Source organism: Falco peregrinus, chromosome 2 (assembly GCF_023634155.1).
Source record: "Falco peregrinus isolate bFalPer1 chromosome 2, bFalPer1.pri, whole genome shotgun sequence".
NCBI classification, from domain to species: domain Eukaryota; kingdom Metazoa; phylum Chordata; class Aves; order Falconiformes; family Falconidae; genus Falco; species Falco peregrinus.
Genome location: NC_073722.1, coordinates 70,806,014 through 70,829,062, shown reverse-complemented (window position 1 = coordinate 70,829,062; position 23,049 = coordinate 70,806,014). Strand labels below are relative to the sequence as shown.

Here is a 23,049-nt window from a genome sequence, read left to right as displayed (position 1 = left end):
TAACAAAGAGGTAATCTGCCCACCTCCCACCTTCCATAGTCAAGCTGTTTTCCTGCTGAGGTTCTGGCAGCCTCAGCATCAGGAAAGAAAAGGTCTGTGCAATTAAGCACAGTGTAAGCCAAAGGCATGTATTTTCAAAACAGACTTAGGATTTAACTCCACTGTTGCATGCTGAATTTCAGCCTTTGCACAGTTCAACAGTTTGACACCTCCTGAAATGGAAAACTGAAAGTCCCAGACCTCTGGCATGCATCTTAAGTTATGTGCTCAAAACAAGGAACCTTGGAAAATGGTTACAGTTGCCACTGGATTGCAACCACAGCAAAATCTGTAACACGGTGCACTCACTTCTGGGTGCTTTTGCACTGATCGTGCCAGGAAGAAAGAGATGCAGCTCCCTCTGTTAGCTGTGTGGCTTCGTACGGGTAACAAAAGATGAACTCTCCTTCCAAATGACTGTTGGCATTGGGCACTCCCCCAGCAGATGAAATTAAGTGTGAATAAATGCAAGGTAATTCATACTCAGAAGCATCATTTGAGCCATGCTTTGCTAAGGTCTGTACTGATGCTCTGTGGAACAGTGTACTAGCATAGCTCCTTCACTTGTAACACACACCTCACCTAAATATAAACACTGCATTGAAATAATTATACCATCATAGTACCTTGTACAGGTACAGCTTACAAAAATGGAATAACCACCTCAATGGAAATTGTAATTGCATTCACACTACTGGTATGACTATTTATTAGGGCTTTATTTCAGGGACAAATAAAGATACATAGGATCTGTAACCAAAATACTCACAAGAGATGCAAGTTATTGCTGTTTCTGAACTACCATCCCTTGATCACAGGGAAAGAAAACTTTGAACACTACTACAAATAAAGAAAAATTGTATTGCCTTCACTACAACAAGGACTTCATTCTTTTTGTTTCAAACTTTCAGGGCATAAAAGATGATCACTTCTCTTAAGGCTCTGCTGCAGAACAGGGACAACAAGGTAGTGCCACTTGCATCAAGCAGATCCTCAGTGAACAACTTAAAGTCTTTGTTGCAGCTTGTTTATCAATGTGCTGTTATTTACCTGGTTTTTGTGTTTCTAAGACCAGTGCTTATGCACATACAGGTTGCCTATTTAAAAATTAAAAAAGGCTACTGCTGTGGAAATAGACTTCTTATGGAGAAACAGTGAATTCATTCCTCATGGTCTGGGTCTCAGCTGTTTTAAGATGTTGTTCAAGAACTTATGTTTTGTTTTTTTTTTTTTATGAATGTCTGTTGAATATTCCCAAGCTGCTTTGGAATCTTGTTTTAAAATCTGCATGGTCCTTTAGCATCTCTAGACTTCAATTATTTTAACTCTCTTCTAGCTAGTCTCCCAGATGATTTTGTTAAAACATCACCTGCAAAACACCGCTACTTGCTTTGTACTCTTTTCTAGTATTTATTATATCTAGACTGCATCACTCCCATTTCAGCCCTTGGAAGGACCTTAAAATATCCAAGAAGGAAGGACCTCTTTTTCAACCAAAAAGTGACTGGAAGATTCTTTCTTTTTCTGAAATGTTCCTCTAATTCTTATAGCTAGAACTTTCTCAACAGGTATCTGTGTGCTGGCTCCTAGCTCTCCTCATTGGACCTCATGTCTTGGTCTCAGTTTTTTTCTGGTACAATGGGTCCCACAAAGAGATGGAAGCAGTGTGGGCTAAGCGGTGCCAGCAACCTCCAGGGCATTATCCCACTTGCATTAACCCCTGCAGCCAAAAGGGGTTCTTGGCATGCTGGGGACCCGCTTTGGGAAGAGCTGACACAGGACCAGGCAAGCTGAGAGGATGGCCCTGGTGCAAACAGATGTTCCAGTCTGGGAATCTAATACATATAGAAATAATCTGAATTTGCTGATTTACTGAATATTCACAGCTCCGAGGAGCACTGCCCAGCAAAAATAAGATCTTACAAGAAGCAAACTCTTATTACAGAGAAACATATTTGCTATTGTTACATAAAAGAAAACAGCAAGAAAATTTTAGGATAATTAAGGTGTAGAGATTTTTTTTACACTGAGAGAAGTGAAACAAACAATTGACTTCACTGGTGAACTACTACTGCCAGCCAAAACTTTTACATTTTAAATCAAGCTGTTTATTGGGAAACCTTAGCACATTAGAGCAATGGAGGAAACCAAAAGGTGTTTATTCTTCCAATAAAGTCCTAGAAAGTGCATGGAGATTTGAGAGGTAATAAACACATGACTTCACTAGCATTAACTTCACCCACAGTTTACTAACTTGAATTTATTTATACATAATTCTTTCCTTGGGAGAGACCAGTTAATAATTTCTAACAGTTTACCAAGTTCAGATGCATCTCAAGTGCCAGATGTTTTTTTAATTGATGCAAAGTCCGATTATCAAATTCCAGACTCACTCCAAACACTTCACTTTATTCTTGCTGGAAATATCCCAAGAAGAGTTTCTTGGTCTGGAATTTTGGTCTTTGTGTTCGAGAAATGAAGATGCATGCATGTTTTGAACCTTAAAACATAACTCCAGTATTATTCATTTTGAATATTGGTTTAATTCTCCGTTAACTATTTCTTAACTGTCTGCTCTATTAAAAATTATCACTATGAACCTTATGATATTCAACTGACATGTAAGCCTGTATGTTTTCATGTGGGACTGAGCAGGAAAGTAATTCCAACAATTCACTTATATAATATTATTAATGCATTCTAGTCAGTATTTACTCTGATTGCAATATTTCTAAGACTGTGATGAGAAGCAGTCTATATGTGTATACCCCACCCCCATCCCCTACAACGCATGGCATTTATGTCTGCCTTTCAAAAGAGAGTTTTCAGACTCAGGTAGAGATTAGTCATTCTTCCTTACAGTACATTCCTGTAGAATTACTTATGCTCTAACTATTCTTTGGTTTTAAAAATAGCCCTCTGTTTTGATCATTTGGGTTTCTTTCCTCCATGACCACAAAACTTACGTGAAAGTGAGTACTGAGGAGTTTCTACTCCAGAGTTTCCATTCCATTCCACCCTGGAATGGTGCACAAGCACATCAGGGAAATGTTATCACTTATGGAGCCAAGGAAACAAGTGTGTTGAATCAGATACTGCAATTTGCAGAAATTTTTTATTCTAAGTGAAGAAATGCTCGGGCTCTGCTGAAAGGTCAAATGGAAAAGAGGCTGCAGCTACAGAATAAAGATTTGGTCTGTGCTGAGAAACCTTGCCTCAGTCTGCCTACAATTTTGACATTCTTTGTTTTACCTGTTTTAATTCCTTTATTAGTCTCTCATCCTGTGACACCTTGCTTAGAACTAATTTTAAAGACACAAAACACATACCACCACTGCCTCCACCGCCCCCCTTCCCTGCCCCAAGCAGTGGAGCTAACTGGTAAAACCAAGTGCACAAAACAGAGCACATACATGAAGGATGGAGCCCTCGGATCAAAAAGCTCTGTGGGGCAAGGACTGTCATTTCTTAAGCAAATACTTTTCCCTTTTCCTCTCTGCATTATCAAATGCCTTCCACCTACCTTATGCAATTTCTTCCTCTGTTCTTAATGATAATAGCTTACATTATATAGTACCTTTCATCCAGAAGAATCCCAAATGCTTTCCAGCCCACAGACAAGGATTATCTCGCCCACTTCCAGAACTCAGCTAGGTCTAAGCTCAATGGTGTCACTTTTACGCTAGATATCACATGGCAATTGAAGGGATTTTTTTAAAGCTTATATTACTCGCCATTAGTACCTTGGACTACCTACTTAATTCTTTCAGAAAGACCCCAGAACTGCAGTAATCTTCTGCAACACACAGCAGAAAGGGGAGCCAACAGACTGATGGAATAAAAATCACTGTGTTACTGACATGGTAGAAATACACACTGAAATCAGGCTAGGACTGTTTACTACCATGACTTCTCCAACACAAACTACAGACAAGAGCTGGTGCCTGCTAGAAATGCTCAGGGCCCCTTCTTCACCAAAATCACCCCCTACCCCCCCCCACCCCCCAACATGCCAAGTTGCATTCTTCACCATTTTCCTTTCCTTGTCGCTACTTACTGTTCTGAGTTCATGCCTGAATGCATAGCTCTACATCCAAATAAATTTACAGAACAGAAACCTGCCTTTCCTTTCAAAGACATTCTTTAATCAAGGTGACAGGTGGGGAGAATTAGTTATGTGACCAAAAAAGTAGTGGTCTGAGAACATCACATACAAAAAGGAACAATATAAGTGACAGCTCAGATATTTCCTTGGTACTGCCAGAAGCCAGTACTGCTTCCAGTAGAAGAGTAGCATTCCAGAACAGAAAAGCTAAATTCAGAATATAATTTGCTAAATATGTAAGTGCAGGTTGCTAAATGAGGAATTTTAAGGGGCTTATTCCCCACCCATAAGCTATTTTACTTTGTGTTATATGCCTTTCTGTTGTTTTTAATTGGTAATAGCCCTGGAGTACATTTTGGCAAACTGTCAGATAAGCACTTGAAAGCTGAAGCAAATCCACTTGTTCTATTTCTTATATTAAAAACATCTATAGAAATGAAGACAAAACCCTCCTCTTCCAGATACAACTTGGGTCACTCAAAGTCTACAGGAGATCAGAACTAGGTTATCACAACTGAAAAATGGTGGTTCAAGACTGAGCTGCACAAAGGTTTAAACCTGTGAAGCCACCCCCCAACATTCCCAACCTTCCCCAAGTGATCCAGCATGGTAATCCACAGCAATAATTCAGCTCACAGTTCACTGTGGATCAGAAAAGGAAGGAAGTAGGCACACATGGCTCAAAAATATAAACATGATCAAAGTGGTGACTTCAGTATGAGACTAAATCCTGACTACATTGACGTCTGGCAGGTGGGTAAAAGAACCTCGCAATTCTTAAGTGTTTAGAGCATTTGCACTTGGAATAGCATATTTCTATTTGTAAAATGTACCAAAAGATTCTGTTTACATTTTAAATTAAGTTTTAACGTGAACTAATAAAGCAAAAGTAGTTGTATGGAAACTTATTTTTAAGAAACTTTTCACACTGTAAATATAACACTGGCAAGACAATGCACTGATCCATTTTACAAACACATTATAAATAGCTCCTTGGGATCACATATTTTACATCAGTATGGCAACAGTGTGCTAAGATGTGGTATGTAGAACGAAACAGCAGTATATGTGTTCTCGTGTGCTGCCGTCTTATCTAGTCACAGACACATAGCCGTGTATCGTAGGACCTATATTGCTTCTAAAAGACAATGGGTATTCTCCCCTCCTCACTTGGAGTTGAAGTCTGAACTTTTCAGAGAAAGGAGTCAACCTGTAGCTCAAAAGCTGCTGCAAGGCCTTCTGACTGGCCATTCCATGACTAGATCAACTATGATCTGCATGAATAAATGCAGGTCAGGTTTTATTTGATAAACATGCACATCATCTGTCAGTTTGCAAAACCAAGCAGCAACACAGAATAGAAGAAAAAATCCAGTTTGTTTTATGAGCACTGGAACAAAAGATTTGTGCTTGGTATTTGACTTGTTTCTAGTCAAAGACAGGCAGGTTGGACAGGACACTGTTTCTTTCACAAGCTAAAGATGCTATCACTTAACCTCGACATTCTACAACATGATACTGGAGTCTGCACCAGGTCTCAGCACCTTCAGCAGGGCACCTGTACATTCTCTGTGGATTAAAGTGCTGCATCAAAAGCCAGAGATCACTTACTCCTGCATGGAACTCAATCAGCCTCTCCAGCACAGCATGTTACCTGCTGGCTTTTTGTCCCATTTATCCCCTACCTAGTGCTTCCATTTTCATAAATTTTTGCATCCAGGAGACTCAGATTAAATAAAACCACAAGTTAAACTAAACGGAGTTGCTCATCCAGTTTTTCTGTTACGTGTCTTTTCTAATAGCTCATGTTTATTTAGCTTGTGCACACTGCAGACTGCCTTCTGTGCTATATTTGGACAGCCACTAGTCAGCACCAAGGTGTATCCTCCATCAGCTTTCCAGCATGGATACAGTGGGATTTGGCTGGATAACAAGCAACCTTTGCGAAAACACCAATAGTGACATTAACATGGACTACTTCTGCTCACAACTGGTATCTGTGAAGAGCTTCAGTATTCCCGAACTCGTTAAATTATGATGCTAAATACACACAATAGGCTGCAAGCAGTTTCACAGCCAAAACCAGAAGATACTTACTTCAATGCTGAAGTACCCTCTGTCCACGTAGTCCCCCAGGAAGAGATACCGCGTGTTGGCTGGAGAACCTCCCACTTCAAACAGTTTCATCAAGTCAAAAAACTGACCATGGATGTCTCCACAAACTAGAAGAGAAGAACAGCAATATTCAGATTTACCATGCAAAGATCATCTTAGGCACACACATTCTGAAGTCACTGTCTTATAAGAAACACATTATGACAATTTTGTACATCATCCTCTAGTTAAACGACCAGTGAGAGCCGGCAGCTGCTCAGTAGCTGTTTTTCTATGACGTGCATCCATATATGTGCGTGTAAAAGGCTACCAACTAATTTTAGGAGAGCCATTAGACAAATCTGACCTACAATTCAAAAAATTGTCTATTCTTCCTACTGCCCAGCGCAGTACACAACATTGGCAACAGTGGTAAGACAAACCAAAGTAGTCCTGAAAAAAAGAACATGTACAAGCATAGTTACTCTTTCATTTGACATTGCTGCTCTATTTCTCCTAGTCTTAAACTCAGACAAACACCAGAAGGCTTTCCACAAAATGCAAAGCATGCCTGTTTTGTGTATGCCACTGGTTAAACTGACAAACTTCTGACTTCTAGTTTCTGTATAGAAAAAATGGCCTGCTTCCTTTCCCACAGCATGTCTTCTACATGAGGACAGTGGCTTTTCATGCTTTAACCTCTACCGCTTTATTTAACCTCACATAATTATGATTTGTTTCACTTCACTGCAATGACGTAACTCTAACAAGTGGCTGCCCCAGAAAGAGCAGCCCCAATAAACATGACAGACAGAGCGCAAGTGGTGTGCCACCGGGGCTAAGTGGGGATGCCTCCTTCTGTGCCTTAGAGTTAAGAGGTTGGCTCAGCTACCTTGTGAAATTGCAGACTCCGTGGTGGGTGATTTTAAGCTCCTGCAGGAAGGCAGGCAATGCTTGTGGAGGACCCCATGGAAGCTTAACTAACAGTGCTGTGTCAAAACCTGCATTGTTTTGCCTTGCTTTGTTTCCTCCACCCAAGGGAGGAGGAGAGCTCCACACCCCCAGTATAGGGCCAAGCCTATGCCTTTTCTGGAAATGATCCTTAACAAAGAAAACATTAACAGCCCTGACTTACAGAGGTCAGTTTGGAATGGTTCTCCCTTCAGTGATCCAAACAAATGCCTGATTTTCAAACTAGAAGGGTGATTATGACAAAACTGAATAAACCAAGGGTTCAACCTTGTCTTGCAACAGCAGCCCAGCTTCTTATTAACTGCTAACACTAAATTCAGTAGACTTCAGATGCTCTCTCTGATGCAATGTTCTTGTTCCATCACAGAGAAACAAACCTCATGTTTGTGGCATACCATGAAGAAGCTGAAGTCACATCGCCACATGGACACAAAATGACCACATAGAACAGCTGTAACACCAGATTCAACAAACTCGCAATGCAGTGTTCAGACATTATTGTCTTTCATCTCAGTCCAGTGTCACATTATATATTTTACTTGTATCACTTTTCTCTGAATGTATACAGTAATAATAGGATCAATATAATATTGTCATTCCATCCAAAAACTAAAGATAAAAAGAATCCCCATCCAAACCAAAACCAACCAAACAACTGCTCCCTGGGTACAGAAAAAACACTACTGATACCCCAGTCACTGCCCTCATGAATATTTATGTGAAACTGATGACACAATTCACCAGTACCAGCTAGGTGAGCGTTCTGTGACAGTAACAGGGTATTTTTCCCCATAAACCAGCATATAGCACTCTTACCACCACTATGTTACATTGTATAATCTTTTTCCTAGTTCATTCCCCCACCCCAAGAGTTTTAGATTACAACCTTCATTTGAAAACCATAAACATTTACAATTCCTAAGAATATCTGCTCTTAATCAGGAAAAACAAATAGTATTTAAATCCTCCAATGGTATACCACCACTTTTATTTCTCTAAAAAATATTTGTACCCCAAAGGAAATTTTTGATAGCATTTTCATTTGAACACGTTAATCTACCAAACTAATACACACCGCTTGACTGTACTCCTCTGCATGGACACTGTGGGAAGATTAAAAACACATGTCGCATACTGATGGCCAAGCAATCTGCTCTCCTAACTTCCAGCAAAAAAGCTTTTAGTTATATAACTGTACAGCTCTACCAATTATCACCCGCCCCCATTTGCTCCAAGTGCAAAAACCTGAAGTCGAACAAGACTGAAAGATTTTAAAGGGATTTAACTTCTGCTCTTTCACTAAAGCACAAAGAAACAAGACTTTTGTTGTTGTTGTTGTTACATGGACATGTGTGAACAGGTAAACACATTGAGGCTTTTACAGAGAACCAAGAAGGTTAGAGAGCTTTCTCCAAGTAGCTCTATGTCCATGAATTTGTCACAAGTCAGAACAACAGAGCACAAATCACTGGACAGAAATAAGAAGTGCAGAGCTTAGCAATCCCATGACTTGCAAAATTCTGAACTGGACTTGAGAATTGATACTCAGTGGATACTCCAGGCACTTTGCACACAGGAGCCTACTCTTTTTATACATGACAACACATGCATAAATGTATCCAGGTAAAAAAAAAAGAAGAGGGGGTGGTGGTGGGGGGTGGTGGTGCAGGACACAGCTAAAAAGCCCCTCAAATCCAGCCTTGCCAATTAAAGTAGTTCCAAAAGAGAAGCTTAAAATCAGTAGGTAAAAGCAGTGGAAGGAGGCACTCGAGTTAATATTGAGATTTTAGGTTACTATGGTCAGATCTCAGATTCCTACTGAAAGACTACAACGCTACATACAGTTAATCAAATTGGCACTTTCATGTTGCTTTGCTGTTTCCCATCACTAAGGGCGAGCTTTGCAGTACTGTCCCACCAAGAGCCCACAGGAGAGGTTCTACTATGTCCACTCCATGTTGCCTCTGCAAAGCTCTTTTTGAAGTTCATTATCTTGCCCCGTCATGTTGCAGAAAAAAAATTCTGAAAGTACACTACTCTATATTCATGTTTACTCTTGTACAAGCATTACCTTTGAATCTGTATTTATATTATATTATTATATTATATTATGTATATTATATATTTATTATATATTATATATAAAAAATTAGTTTTGCCAAAAATGCCCTTTTTTATACTTGTGCAGGCCCTTTTTTGGTACTGGAGCATTTGGTATTACAGTTCATTCAATGAGAGATGAACACTTTTCCATCGAAAACCAACAAAATAAAACCCAGCACAGTGAAGCAGGAAATTAAATTCTTAATGAAGATCTCCAAGATCAATATACTTATGGATTTAAAGTATGAACACAGGGAATATAAAACATCATTTGTATGTGTGTGGGATTGACATTAAAAGCAGCTGTATTTGTACAAAATAAATTTATCAAAAGGAGGAATACAGGGTGGTATGTCTTCTATTAGAACTTCACATATTTTGCTATGTCATTGGTTTCCCAAAAGTGCTATCAAGTCATGGCCTTTTTACATTTACCAATTTATGGTAATTAAATAATCTGACAGGATTATTTTTTTTCTTAAAAAGACTGCTTAATTTATCCAGTACTTTTCAACTGCCTTTATATCCTGAAATTGCCAGCTGGGCAACATAAAACAGTGTTTCCACTGGCTTACTGTTTCCAGGGAACAGTTCAGGCACTGAACTTGTCTATGGATTTGTCTGTCTGAGCCTGTCAACAGTGTCTCCTTACCTAACTGCTCAGGGCAGCAAGCTCCAGAACTCCACAGATCACTACGTAAAGAACATTTTTAAGCTGTTTTAAACTGATCTCCTACAGAATTCATTAGGGCAATCAAAGTTTAAGAAACACTGGTTGGTTGTGGACTCCTTAGAAATGTATCTCTGTTGAAGTTTTCAGGGAAGACACAGGCCCCTCCAAAAGATTCAGGTTGAGAGGACTGCCCATGCAATTACTGAGAAATCGTATTTCTGAGCAGCTTTTCCTATTTGTTATGATTAGTACTTCAATCCACTACACCATCTTACATTATAGCAGCAGAACTTTCCCAATGTAACTGTACAGAAAATATTATTTAAAAAAAAATATAAAAATTGGACATTGGGGAGAGAAGGGAGAATTTTTGTTTGTTTGTTTTTAGCAACTGTCATCCCAATACAAATTAAATTATGTTTCTGATGGCTTCATTGCGAGGATGTCCCTCTGCTTTATGTCAAAGGAAAAAGCAATATAGAAACAGGAACCATTAAGTTCAAGTTGTACTAGCAGTGAAGGAAACTCAAAGCTTAGTGGTAGTATTGTCAGCTTATTTATAGAAGACAAAGCAGCAGCACAGTAAGTTAGATTGCAATGATTATTGGCACAAATAAAAAGTCTGAAAGTGCTCTTCAGATACCTTCCTTGAAATAACTAAACACTCTTCGCTACACGAACTCAGTCTAGAGATTATTCTGTGTGGTTTCCCACTCCAGATGGATATTAAGAACAAAATGTATAGTCATAGAACATTAAACACTGTAAATTCAAAAAAAATTCTATCTGAAACAGTTTGGATATGCTGCACTTATTTTCTCATTTATCCTGTATGTACTTAATTAGTGTTAGCATTACAGTCTGATAGTAAAATACCATTAATGTTTCAATAAATTTCCATTCCATGTATCACAAGATTATATTCCCATCTTCAAATGTCACCAGGGATTAGGAGCAGCTACACAACACTATCATCAGCTTCAGAAGTAACATCTACAAACGCATACACGTATGACAATTAAAAATAATGAAGCGAAGACACCTTTTAAAGAAGAAACTAACACTGCATAGGGAATATTATCCATCGCTTGAAAACTCATTCTTTACATTCGCTGAGTTAGGGATGTCTTTGTACTGAGGTCCAAGAGATTGTGCTTCGGCAAAGCAGCATGGAATACTGCAAAATTTAAGGAAGAAAAACACCCTATGAGTTACACTGCAGAATGCAGACTTCGAGCCACAAAGGGGTTTGCTTTGTGCAACATTTAGGAAGTGTTTAGCTGCTTACCATTCCAGTAGCTAGCAAATGCTTCCAAGAGCATTTTTTTTTTTTTTCCGAGGACATCCAGAAAGTAAGCCTTACTGACAAACAGATGAGCACACCGCATAAACCTGCACGTCTGAGCTGACTATGGATGCTCATTTGTCCAGGTCTACAGGATAGGACGGTGAAGAGGCTGCATACTCGCAGTGAGAAGTATGTCCCAACCACTTCTCCAGGGAAGAAATTTGGAGCAATGAAAAATTACCAAAGGCTGAATGAAGAAGACAAGTGAGGAAGGAATACTTACAAGCAACAGTGGACACACAAAGGCAAAGCAAAACTGGTTAGACAAACTTCTGTAGCTAAGCAGTCAAAGATTGGGCTTCCTTGGCCAACTGATAATAGAAGCAAAAACACCAAAAACACTTACAAGAGCTATATGCCTGAAATTCTCAGGTGCTTCAAGAAAAACTACCGCATTGCTCCTGAAGGGCTCAACTAATAACCAGAAGGCTCTTGTTTTCCCCAAGATTTAACAAGTCACACGAGAGTCACATGTCTTTGATTACACAATATATGAATTTGAATGAGCTTTGTTTCCAAGAGTATGTGTTTTTGAGGAACATGATATATCACCACAGCAGTATGAAATGCTTGAAACACCAGAGTTTTGTTCCATATATGTATTTTGTTTTATTTGCTAAAGATAGATTGATTTTCTCCCTTACTTTTTGGAGAACAAGAAGGAAGTATGAAATAAAAGAAGAAACACTAAAAGTTTTATTTGTAGCTGCTTGCTGAAGCACAACTTAAGACACAAACTCAGTGGTTAAGTTACAGACATTGTTTTATAGTCATGCAGTTCTGTGTATAAGTCAGATGGTTTACACAACTTCCAGACTTTATTACTTACTCAAAGTAAAGTCAGAATCATTTAGACAGCTCACTAAGTAACTCACCATCCTAAGAAAACATCTACTAGACTCAACATAATGGGCTTTCATATGAATGTTTGTTATATTAAGAGTATTGAACACAGCTCTGTATTTCCAAAAGAAGCAAGATCTCATTCATATTCATATCTGGTTATCTAACATGATTATACTAGGCTTTCATCTATCGTTTCCTTTCAGTCACTGCATGCAAATTGATGAGTTTATACTACAAGACTGAATTTGCACTAACAAAAAACTGCAATTACATATTTTCATAAAGAGGCCTGCTTCACCAAAGAAAGAGCCAGAAACTATTAACCACACAAGTACAGCAAAGGAAAATGCAAATGGACCATCAACACCACGTTTGACAATGTTGTTTCGATGCTGACTTTCCTTCCTTGTACTGAGGAAAAAAAAAGCAGCAGCATCTTGGGAAAAACTGTTTTCTGTGAACACACAAGCACACTATACTGTGTTCTGCTCTGCCAGCACTTGAAACACTAGTGTCTGTAAAGATCAACCCACGCTTACTCTTTGTAAAGGGAGTGAGTGTTCTCCCACCATCCCCTGAAGGCTAGAACAAATTAATGACACTTGAAGAGGTAGAGTGAAAAAGAGTGGGGAAGGGAGAACATCACATCAGAAAAGACCTTCAGGACAACAGTCATTAATATTCTCTGGTGAAGGAGGAAGCAAAAAAACCCCTAAACCATGTGGCAGCAAGCCAAATGTTTGTTAAGGCTACAAAAATATCTTCAGCCCAAAGTTTTTAAAAATAGCTCCACAAAATTACTTTTTGTATCACAACATTATTTGCAGTGTCTCAAAACAAATTAAAACCCAGGTACAGCCTGGCCAGCAGAGGAATGCCTTCATATATATAAAAGATACCAGAAGCAACAGAATGTTAGTAAGCAGGCTCTACCAAGTACTGTAGAACCTATACTGCAGAGAAAAATCCCTTCCTTCCACACTCCTACCCTATCTGAATTTTTCAGGAGCATAAGTGGGTGACATAGCAGTGCGATGCCAAATGAAAACTTTCAATTCCCAGTCAAAGCAATGCAGCAGAATTGTAGTAGAAACAGGACGATCTGGTGAATAATTTACAGAATTTTTCCAAGATCAACATGGAAAGGTGCTTTCATCACATATACCAGAAGATGCTGAATCAGGTCACAGGGAGAGAAACAAAATGGGATGGGAGTAAAACAACATTCACTGCCACACACATCAAAGAAACAACTGGCTCTTTCTCTGCCACCCTCCAAGGTCAGCACAGCCCCTGATCATCCTCTGCAGTAAATAGAAAAAGCAAATGCACCATCATTATCTTCTCTTAATGCACCCTCAGTATCAGGGAGCAATGCTTATTCCACAGATAACCCCATCAGAAGGATTACTCGTGAGCAAAGTGCTTCATTGGTGTACAGGTCTGGATTTCCAGCTCATATCCTTAGATCAAGTTTATTTATAGCAATAGGGAAATTCTGTTATCCTCAGTTTTACAGATAAAAAACAAAGGCCTGGGGAAGTTTAAAAATTTATAAGGTCACGAGTTCAGTCAGTGGAAGGGCAAGGATAGCCAGAGAGGAGCCTGGGGCAGGAGCTAGCCCAAATCTGCCTGGGTGCCAACCCTAATGCTGCCCAGAGTCCTGTCTACACATCCCCGCATTGCTCCATGCAGTTCAATGCACCAGAAGAAGAGAGCCTTTTCAATAACAAAGGAAGGTCCTGCAGAGCCTGGCTTTACATATGATGCTCCAAATGAAATTTAGGGAAGATGAAACAAGGCAAAATGGGAAAAGGGCTTCTGAAGAGGAAAAGCTCAAATATGGTCATCTTTGTACAAAAAAGAAGCATTAAATTCATGCTGTGTTTTATTCTGGGAATACCTTCTATTTCCATAGATTGGACTATAATATCCATCTATAACATACATGTTCGTTGTTAGAATTACACACTGTTCATCCTTCTCACTAATCTTGTTGAAGAGTCTGCTAATCCTTTTTTGTTAGACAACATTATTCCAGAGTCAGCAATTTGCTATTAGAAGTGGTTTGTAGCCAGCCCATTGCAATTTAATGTGATAGGCTGGAGGTGTGTGTGTGGAGGTGTGATGATTTAATTCAACTCAGGATCAGGTTTCTTTACAGTTAGTATTTCTCTCAACAGCACAAATCCAAACCCCAGTAAAGTTAAAACAAAGGCACTGGTATTACACAGATATAGTTATATAAAGCCCAAGGAAGCCCTGGGTATTTACAAGGGCTTGATGGATAGTATCCTTGTTTGCTCTTCTTACTGTAGAATTTTAGAGCAGTATTACCCTAACAGACTGCAATCCAATTACCTTCCAAGCACCCAACAATTTACAAGATTTTATGGGTAGCAGCATTAGCTTGTCGAGCTTCAGTATATGAATGCCTAGCATCCAAACACCTAACCACAAAAACTGGATGCTCATGTTGGCTTGTATTATATATTTTCCATTTTCACTGGAGGATAACATTTGTTGTCACAGTTTCATCATTTTATATCATCGCAGATCTGCTTTCTGCTGCATCCCACCCCTACTCAGTGTTTTATTAAGAATCAGAAGCATTACTCTATGACAAAAAGCATCTTCCCTTCCTTAACCACAACAAGTTGTCTTGTCAGTGGAAAACAAACATTTGCTTGACACAAATACATTTGCTCATTACCTTTGGATATATAGCACTCTGTATTTCCCAGAAACAGCTACTAAGAACAAATAAAAACACTATTTCTCAAATTTCTGGGCTGTAATTAAGCACCTGGTAATATCAACACGGGTATTTGTATGCACCCTGAGTGGAAGGAACCAATTCAAAGAAGTTCTTTGAAGTTCAGCATTTGGGCTTAACAACAAAAAGAACCAGCAGTGCAGACCTACTGAGCTTCAACCTCAACTTTTGCACCCATGTCTTGAATAGGCTTGAGCTACTATTTTAATCTAACCTTTCTGTACTACAGGTGGTCATGTGCTAGTACATGGGTACAGGGTTAAGAAAAGCAAACAATGTGTAAATTTCCTAGTTCTAGCTCAAGCCACGTAAAATGACTTTTTAAAATCATAGAATCTGAATACCATAACCAAAGTCTTACACAAATCTAATTATTGGTGAAAAATGATTACCCTTTGAGGAAAGTGCTCTTAAGAAAAGCTCTCCATAGTAATTTATGTCCTGGTGCCACACATCATGTGACAATTAGTTAGGGGAGCCAGTGCAAAGAGGACTTGCCCACATTAATCTCCTCTTGCTGAAAACATATACCTAAACATGATCTTGAGTAGGTGGTTATATTCATATCCCAATCCTAAATCAACACGAATCACAGAATGGGTTGGCTTGGAAAGGATCTTAGAGATCCTCTAGTTCCAGAAAAAAACTGCTATCGCTTCATAGCAATTATATAAATAAACACAAAGAAGTCACACTGATGAACAGAATAGTCTTAATTATGCTTCTTTACTATTAGGCCTATCAGGAGTGTATGCAATTTAGACAGGACTCTGGGCAGCATTAGGGTTGGCACCCAGGCAGATTTGGGCTAGCTCCTGCCCCAGGCTCCTCAAGCAAGCTAATCAGTCTCAATTGAGAATTGTTTTCTCAAAGGCTGGCTGAGGAGGGGAAAAAAAAAAAGTTAGAGGAGAAGAGGGACAAGGGAAGAAATAGTCTTCTGGCCGACAGCCACCAACCCCATCACATGCAGCAGGTTGTTCTGGGAGGTAACAGAGTACTGCTATTCAGAAACAGAGGTAAGAAGAACAGATCACCATAAAAAAATAGCTTGCAAAGAGAGTATCTGGTGAAAAAAATAGGGGGGGGGGGGGGCAGGGAATCTACTATACTGAATTGGCGTTTATGGCACTGTTCTGGTCTGTAGTCTGTCAGTAGTCTCAATTATGACATCCTTTCAGGTTTCTACTACAGAGTTATCAAACACATTTTAAATAATTACAGACCAAACATTCCAAGGGGAGGTAAATAAATATTTAATATCTTACCAATCAGCCAAACAGGATTTCAGTGGCATTTGATTAGGTTAAACTTGATATGTGAATTAAGTGTATGTGAATTCAGTATCTCTGTCCAAGGATTTCCACCCACCTTACTTTTTGCACTTGCAGGATAAAGGCATCCATTGCTTGAATCGGCTTCCGCCAAAGAGATCATACGAAAGCAAAATCATGCAATCAGAATATACAAAGTCTGAAAACACTCCCAGCTACAGTTCCAGATGAGAAAAAAATATTCTCACAGATAGGGGATTTTAATAGAAACTTGTATGTACAGATATTAAATAAACTCCTGAGTCAGCTTTTCATATTTCAGGACAAGATCTGCAGGAAGTTCAGAGGATCTAGCTACAGAGATCATTAATTCTGATGGGAGCTAAGTGATTACTTCTTCCACAGCACTTCCTGGATTATCTGGTTTCAAAGAATATGGAATACCATAATCCTCAACATATACATAATCCAAATATTAAATATTTTTAATGTGACCTTATAAAATTTTGGTTTAAAATATAATGTACATCCATTTAAATGCAGCATGTATAATAAAGGAAGTATTTGCAAATACACTGCATTTCCTCTCAAAGCAACAACATTAATAAGGATGTGCTTTTACCTGAAAATACAACAGGTGAGACCAGCAACTGATTCCCTCAGATACCAGATTTTTTCTGAGAGCAATTCCAACCCTAAACATAAACCCAGCAAATCCCATCAGCAGGATGGTAACGATGGTAACGGTGTCACACCCCCAAAGAAGCAATTACCGTCCTTTAATGCAAATCCATGCAAAGTTCCTGACCAAAAAATTGTGTAAACCCCCTCAAATACAGGTTTTTCCAAAACACAGTACTGCAACTGTGGGTGTGCATTACTGAATGGCAAAGTAGCCATATCTGTGTGCCTGTACCGAAAGACTGCTGCACCAGTATGAAATAAAGCTTTGCACTTAATGTGACTGTAAAGATAAGTGGCTGGCTTTGCGCTCTACTGCTCTGCTGACGGCTGTAACACTCAAACCAGAATGTTGTTGGGCCAAATTTCTACTACGCAATGTCCGTTGTCTTCCTGCTTACGTAGTCCTTGACTTCACAGATCTGAAGAGACACAGCTTCACTTGGTAACTACTGGCATTGACTTCAAACAGTTCTTAGGCCAAATTTGGTTCCGCTCCACTCAGTTAACGCAACCTTGTCTTCTGTTGTTACACCTTCTGTCACAGGGATTTCCAAACTGCTATGAAGTAGATAATCTCCTAAATGTGCATTTTGTGAATTCATACTTACTAAGAAAAAGCTATCTGATAAGTAAATCAGTATTTCATCTGGGTTGCAAGTAAAGTTTCCTGGCTATTCTTAGAAGACTGGGAAATACCTATTGAACCCTCTTTCTCTGGATTTACTTGTCTGTATTAACACCGTAACTCATACTCTTCTTCCAGTGTTGGGACAGTATAAACAGTCTAAACTTGAAGAACTCCTAGTTCAGGGAGAAAGTCTAATCTCTTTACATCTGTTAGTTTTCATAATGAGATGACAGAAAAATCAAAAATATGACAGACAAGAAAAACCCCATCATTTTCTTTCTTTTGTTTTAAATAACTGAAGTAATTTCTGAAACAATGTCCCTTGTGCTCGCTCTTCTTGGGAGGTTGGTATATGAACTACTACTAGATACAAGCATAATACTATAGCTCTGTACGACATCATGTGTTTAAGGAGCAGAGTACTGCTAAATGACTATTAAATCCAGTGCACAAACACAAATCTATTTTAGGAGGAGACACTTACTGTTGAGAACCTTACTGGGCTAGTATCGGCTGTGCTTCCACAACACACTGGGCTAAACAGACCTGTCATTATTTTAGACCACAGTGCACATACTCCTTTGAATATTGTATGTAACAGTATCCTGGGTCAAAGCATACAGGGTGTTTGTTACAAAGCTTTACTGGGGCACCAAAAGATGACCATTTCCCTGTTTCTATTCTATGCGAGTTGGGTACTAGTGATATTTTTTAACATCACCATGCTCATGCAGTAACTGAAGAAGTTACGCCCTTCTTTCAGAAGAACTTTCTTCTTTAACTCCTTTGCTCTGCAGAATGACTCATCTCTCAGAAAGAACATTGTCTACTTTTGGCTAAGATCAAATACATTATCAGTTTAATTTGTTCCAGAAAATGTTCTTTCTAGCTACAACTACTACAATACTAACCCCAAATCCATCCATAGTTCAGTTTACTTCTGTCCTGTATACACACACACAAATCCTGTTCATGGTATTAAAACAATTGCATTTATTTTTCTCATTTCTCCATTCTTTAGCATGCACTTTTTGCAGCTTTTAATACAGCTCACAGCTGTAGAAAACAAGGACTGAGGAAACATTTATGGTGAAAAATTATTTGGCAAAAGGAAACACTCGGCAATGCCCAGAGCTAGAGAGTATCTTCTACTTTAAACTATCTAGAGTATTATTAGTCTGTGGGGTGTTTGTGACTCCTCATTAGCACTAAATTTCAGAGAGATATGTCACTTTCTACAACCTTTTACAGGCTGTGAGGTTTCATCCCATGTAGGCTGCTGATGAGCTGACCTCTGCAGCACGTGCTTTTCCTCAAGTAAGCTGTGAAATCTCTGGTCAAAGTCAAGCAAAAATCCAAGGAAGTGCTCCAAACCTCAGGCCCTTATCAAGGCAGATACGGGAGTCACTCTGACCATAATCCTTGACTAGAACAATGAAATCATTGACTAAACCACTGAATCATCATTCACTAAATTCATTAAAACAAAAAATTAGTACCAAAGAGAAAAAGAAAAGGAAAAAACCCCAACCACTCCAAAACCACCTAAACCAAAACCCCCAAACAAACAAATCAAAAACCAAATGCCAAAAGAAAAGAGTCAACTTTCTCCCATATTCAGGGAAAATGCACTAAACCCAGCACTTTGACAAATTTTCTTGCTGTCATTGGTAAAAAAAACAGCCAACACACAAGACTCCATTGGCTTTTTCAAGCAATGATGTTTTTGTCTGCATCTACCCTGGGTTTATAAGCTTTTATTGGTCAAGTGATAGTTCCAGATGCTTGACTTTTACATAATTTTAACTAATTAAAATCAGTAATTATTGTTTTGATAAAATATCAGTAAAAATCAGTAATTATTGTTTTGAGAGAGCTGATGCTACCACCACCATTCACATGGTGTTAGCCAGAAAGTTTGGGCCCTAGCACCTGGCAAGAAACCATAACTCCAGCCTGAGTTCAACAGACCTTCACTACAAAAACTGGGTCCACTCAGCTTTCCTTTACTTACTATTTCATTTATTCCTTTATTAATGTCTAATTTGCTTTATTTTCTATAATGTGTAAGTATCTTAACTAATTGGGTCCTTGATAGGAGAAGAATAGCTAACCTGCCATCTTCTACACTGAAGATACTTTTTCACTACAGAATTTATACTATTTCTTTTATGCCTATTTCTGGCTATTCTATTCCTTGCTTACAAGTAAGCAAGAGGTCTTACTCCCAAGAACATGCTGCTTGATTTTATGAAACAAAAACCTTTTACCCTTGTTACAGATTCCTTTATGAAGCACAGACTACTGCTGCTGCTGCTTCTCCCTTGTATTGGTTAGTATAACTGATAGGTCAAATTTAGCTCTCAGCAGCCTGGCAATTCAAGGCAAACAGTTCTCTCATGGATTTGTTACTGTCAAATGAAAAATGTGTGCTAAGAAAAAAATGCACTATTTTCACTTCAGTGACTTCTCAGGCTGCTTGCTAGTCCCTCTGGATTGCAATAACACAGTTATTTGAAGCGACTGCAAGGCAGAAACCTTTCAGGCACATGAAAATAATAAAATTCTAATGTATTCTTAAGTTTGTTAAAGCTTGCCTGTGCTTAACTGAAACTGTAGAAATTGCTTGGCATTCTCCTTTTTTAGCCTCTTGTATCTGGCCAAGTAATAATAATAAAAAAATACCTCTTGGATCGTAAACCTGTATTTATTACACCCAAAAGTTTTCATAGACTCTGAAAAGTTTTATAACCTTCATTGAAAATCTTAAATGATTTTCTTGTGTCTATACAATTTCAATTTGAAATTGTAATGTTACTGAACTTCATAAAGAAAAATGATTAAAGACCTTCAACTGACATCGGTCTATCTACCATAAACAGCTTGCTAGAAAGCTGAAAAGCATGTGACCAAAAGAGCCAAATGAACAGAAGCTTCATACATCGTTGTGACTAAAAATATGAGTCAGTGCAGATAGGATCTTATCTTTAGAAAACATACAAGTAATCAGGTTTCAGAAGATCATCACCCACAAAAGAAAGTAATTGTGGCTCTGTGTTTTTGGTGTCCAAGAGAAGCAGGGATATCTGTGCATCACAGGAAGTGGGGCTGATGAATCTGCTATGAAAAAATGCAAGTTAAAAAGAACAGGCTTTCAACCCATTTTTTTCCTTTCTCATGCTGTCTTGGACAACACACGATTCTAAAATACCATCAAAAAACATTAATTCTCTTAACTCAAAATAATGCATGTAAAGCTAGGAAATATTTGAGGTTTTCCACCAAAGAAAGTAAAAATCTATATACAAAAAGACAGTTAGGTATGAAAATACTTATATGGAAGATAAGTATACATTCTCTGGAATAGCATCTTATCAGGACTACAAAAGATAAAATTAATCTCTACAACTGTTGCTAAGAACAAGAAGTGTCACCTTCCATTAATGTCAGTACATTTTTAGGAATTATTGAAGTCTAAAAGACTAGTTAAGAACTAAATACATGAAAAAAGTCCCCTTGGTTCATTTCAAACACCTGTTCAGCTTTGATTAAAGTCTTTAAGAAACTCACTGAAACTGGACCACATAAAAAACGAGATCTAAAACACTGGAGCTGTTCAGACAATTTCTCTTAAAGGACTAAGGATTAGAAACCCGCTGTGCACAATGTTACTGTCACCTATTCCGCCAAGGACTGACAAACCAAGCACACAGCGACAGGGGATCCCAGGATCTGGATAGGGTCTAGAAGTTCCTCCTCCAACACAGGCAGAGTCTGAGCTGTCCGTCCCTCCGAAGCTGAGCAAGGAGCAGCTTCTGCTCCTGAGCTGCAATGGGGAAGGACTCAGGACTTTCTTTGAGCCCCTCTCATTGATCTACACTTACAAACAAAACAGCAGCAGTAACACAACTGAAAGAACAAAGCCTCAACAGACTTCTGCAGTCTAGCAAGGCTCCTGCACCAGGTACAAATCTTGCAGAAGTTTTCACTTTTTTTCCCCTGTGAAAATAGGTACAATTGAGTTCCACTAATGGTATTCGTATCTCTGCTAAAAACAAACTGTTTAAATATTATATTCTTAGTGAGCCATGACTAGCATGGGTAAATGATAAGGATGAGATGTGATTTGCATGGGATCAATGATTCTTAATATTCGCTGTACTCCTTGCCTCAAGCCTTGGCTGGCTTGTTGTATATAACTGAATACAAATAGTTATCTCATATAAAATCATCTCAACTAAAGAACATAGTTTTTGCCATTTAAAGAAATTGGTGGGCAGCTCATACCCAAGAAACTTATTAGCATTAAGCAGTCCTTTCACAATAAAATCTTTATCCACTTACAAACTGACTCACAGTCATTAACTATTGTCTCTTCAGTAAAACACACCTCCAGAAATTTTTGCAAAAGAGAAAAAAATACCCAAATAAACACTTACTGCTTGTTTTCTGGGTGAGTTTTGTACTGGAGTTAGCAATATGATTATCTTACTTGCCTTTAATTATGGTGTCTTTTCAAGCACAGAAGATGATGTTGTAAAATGTCAAGTCCCACATGACTAAAGAGGCATTACAAGATATAGTCATTAAGAACTGGACTAACTCTTTCTTCTTTCTGTAGATCATTCATATTAATGATTTATGGGATTATTTTGTACCCGACTAGCCTAAAAGACTTATTCAGATTGAGATTCTGCCTCATCAGAGGTTTTTATTTGCCACCTACAAGAACAGTATTTCTGGGAAGTTCCTTTTTAAGTAAAAGATTAGAGAACCATCACTTAAGATAATGTTTCAGTGGACTGCAGGACTGTTGGGCTTTTCAAGGCAGCCCTTGAACATGGATACTTTAATGATCTAGGCTCATTAACTAGAAATATATAAATCATTATTAGAGCAGGAAACAGACTGCAACATTTAAAACTCATTTAGTGACAACGCAAGCAAGTGCTAGCTGCAAAACTCTGGCTTTCTGTTGAATCAAAAATTTAGCAGAAGAATCAGCAGCAGGCCCTTCAGCTACTTTAGTCTGCTGGGAAATCAGGAAATATTTCTGTCTTGTAAATTGCAACAGTAAAAGAGTGTATTGGGTAACTTAAAAGGCCATTTCTATTCCCCGTAGCCTCACTTAAGTTTTTCATCATTCTTCCGTACAGTATTCTAATATTCTTTATTGGCTGATGAAGTTTTTGAGTTGCTAACCAGGATGAAGTAATTTTGTTAGCTTTCTGTTTTTTTTCTTGTATGAAATGCTATTTCATACAAGAGTGCCTCTTGGTTTTTAAAATGCATGTTAATTCAGTATATCTCTAGAAACTAAAAATCTACATTTTGGAATTGCTGAAGAATACATCCCTCAAACTGGAGCAATGGTATAAGTGGTGGGAGAAGAGAGGAAAGCACACGGTGCAAGAGGAGCACCTTACGAGCTACAGGAGGTCACTTTACAAGTCCCCCAAACTTGTCACGAACAGAGTGATCATTCTGCACAAAGAATGGTAATTTTCTGT

At 38.5% G+C, this 23,049-nt stretch overlaps 1 protein-coding gene across 2 annotated transcripts in view; it reads right to left on the bottom strand.

The window, feature by feature from the left end:
* Positions 1 to 23,049, bottom strand: part of PPP3CA (protein phosphatase 3 catalytic subunit alpha) — a 196,567-nt gene that overhangs the window by 52,016 nt on the left and 121,502 nt on the right. For both annotated transcript variants that reach the window (XM_055795230.1, XM_055795229.1), the window contains exon 3: positions 6,242 to 6,366. In XM_055795230.1, the coding sequence (XP_055651205.1) occupies positions 6,242 to 6,366 (125 nt within the window). The remainder of the gene's footprint in view (positions 1 to 6,241; positions 6,367 to 23,049) is intronic.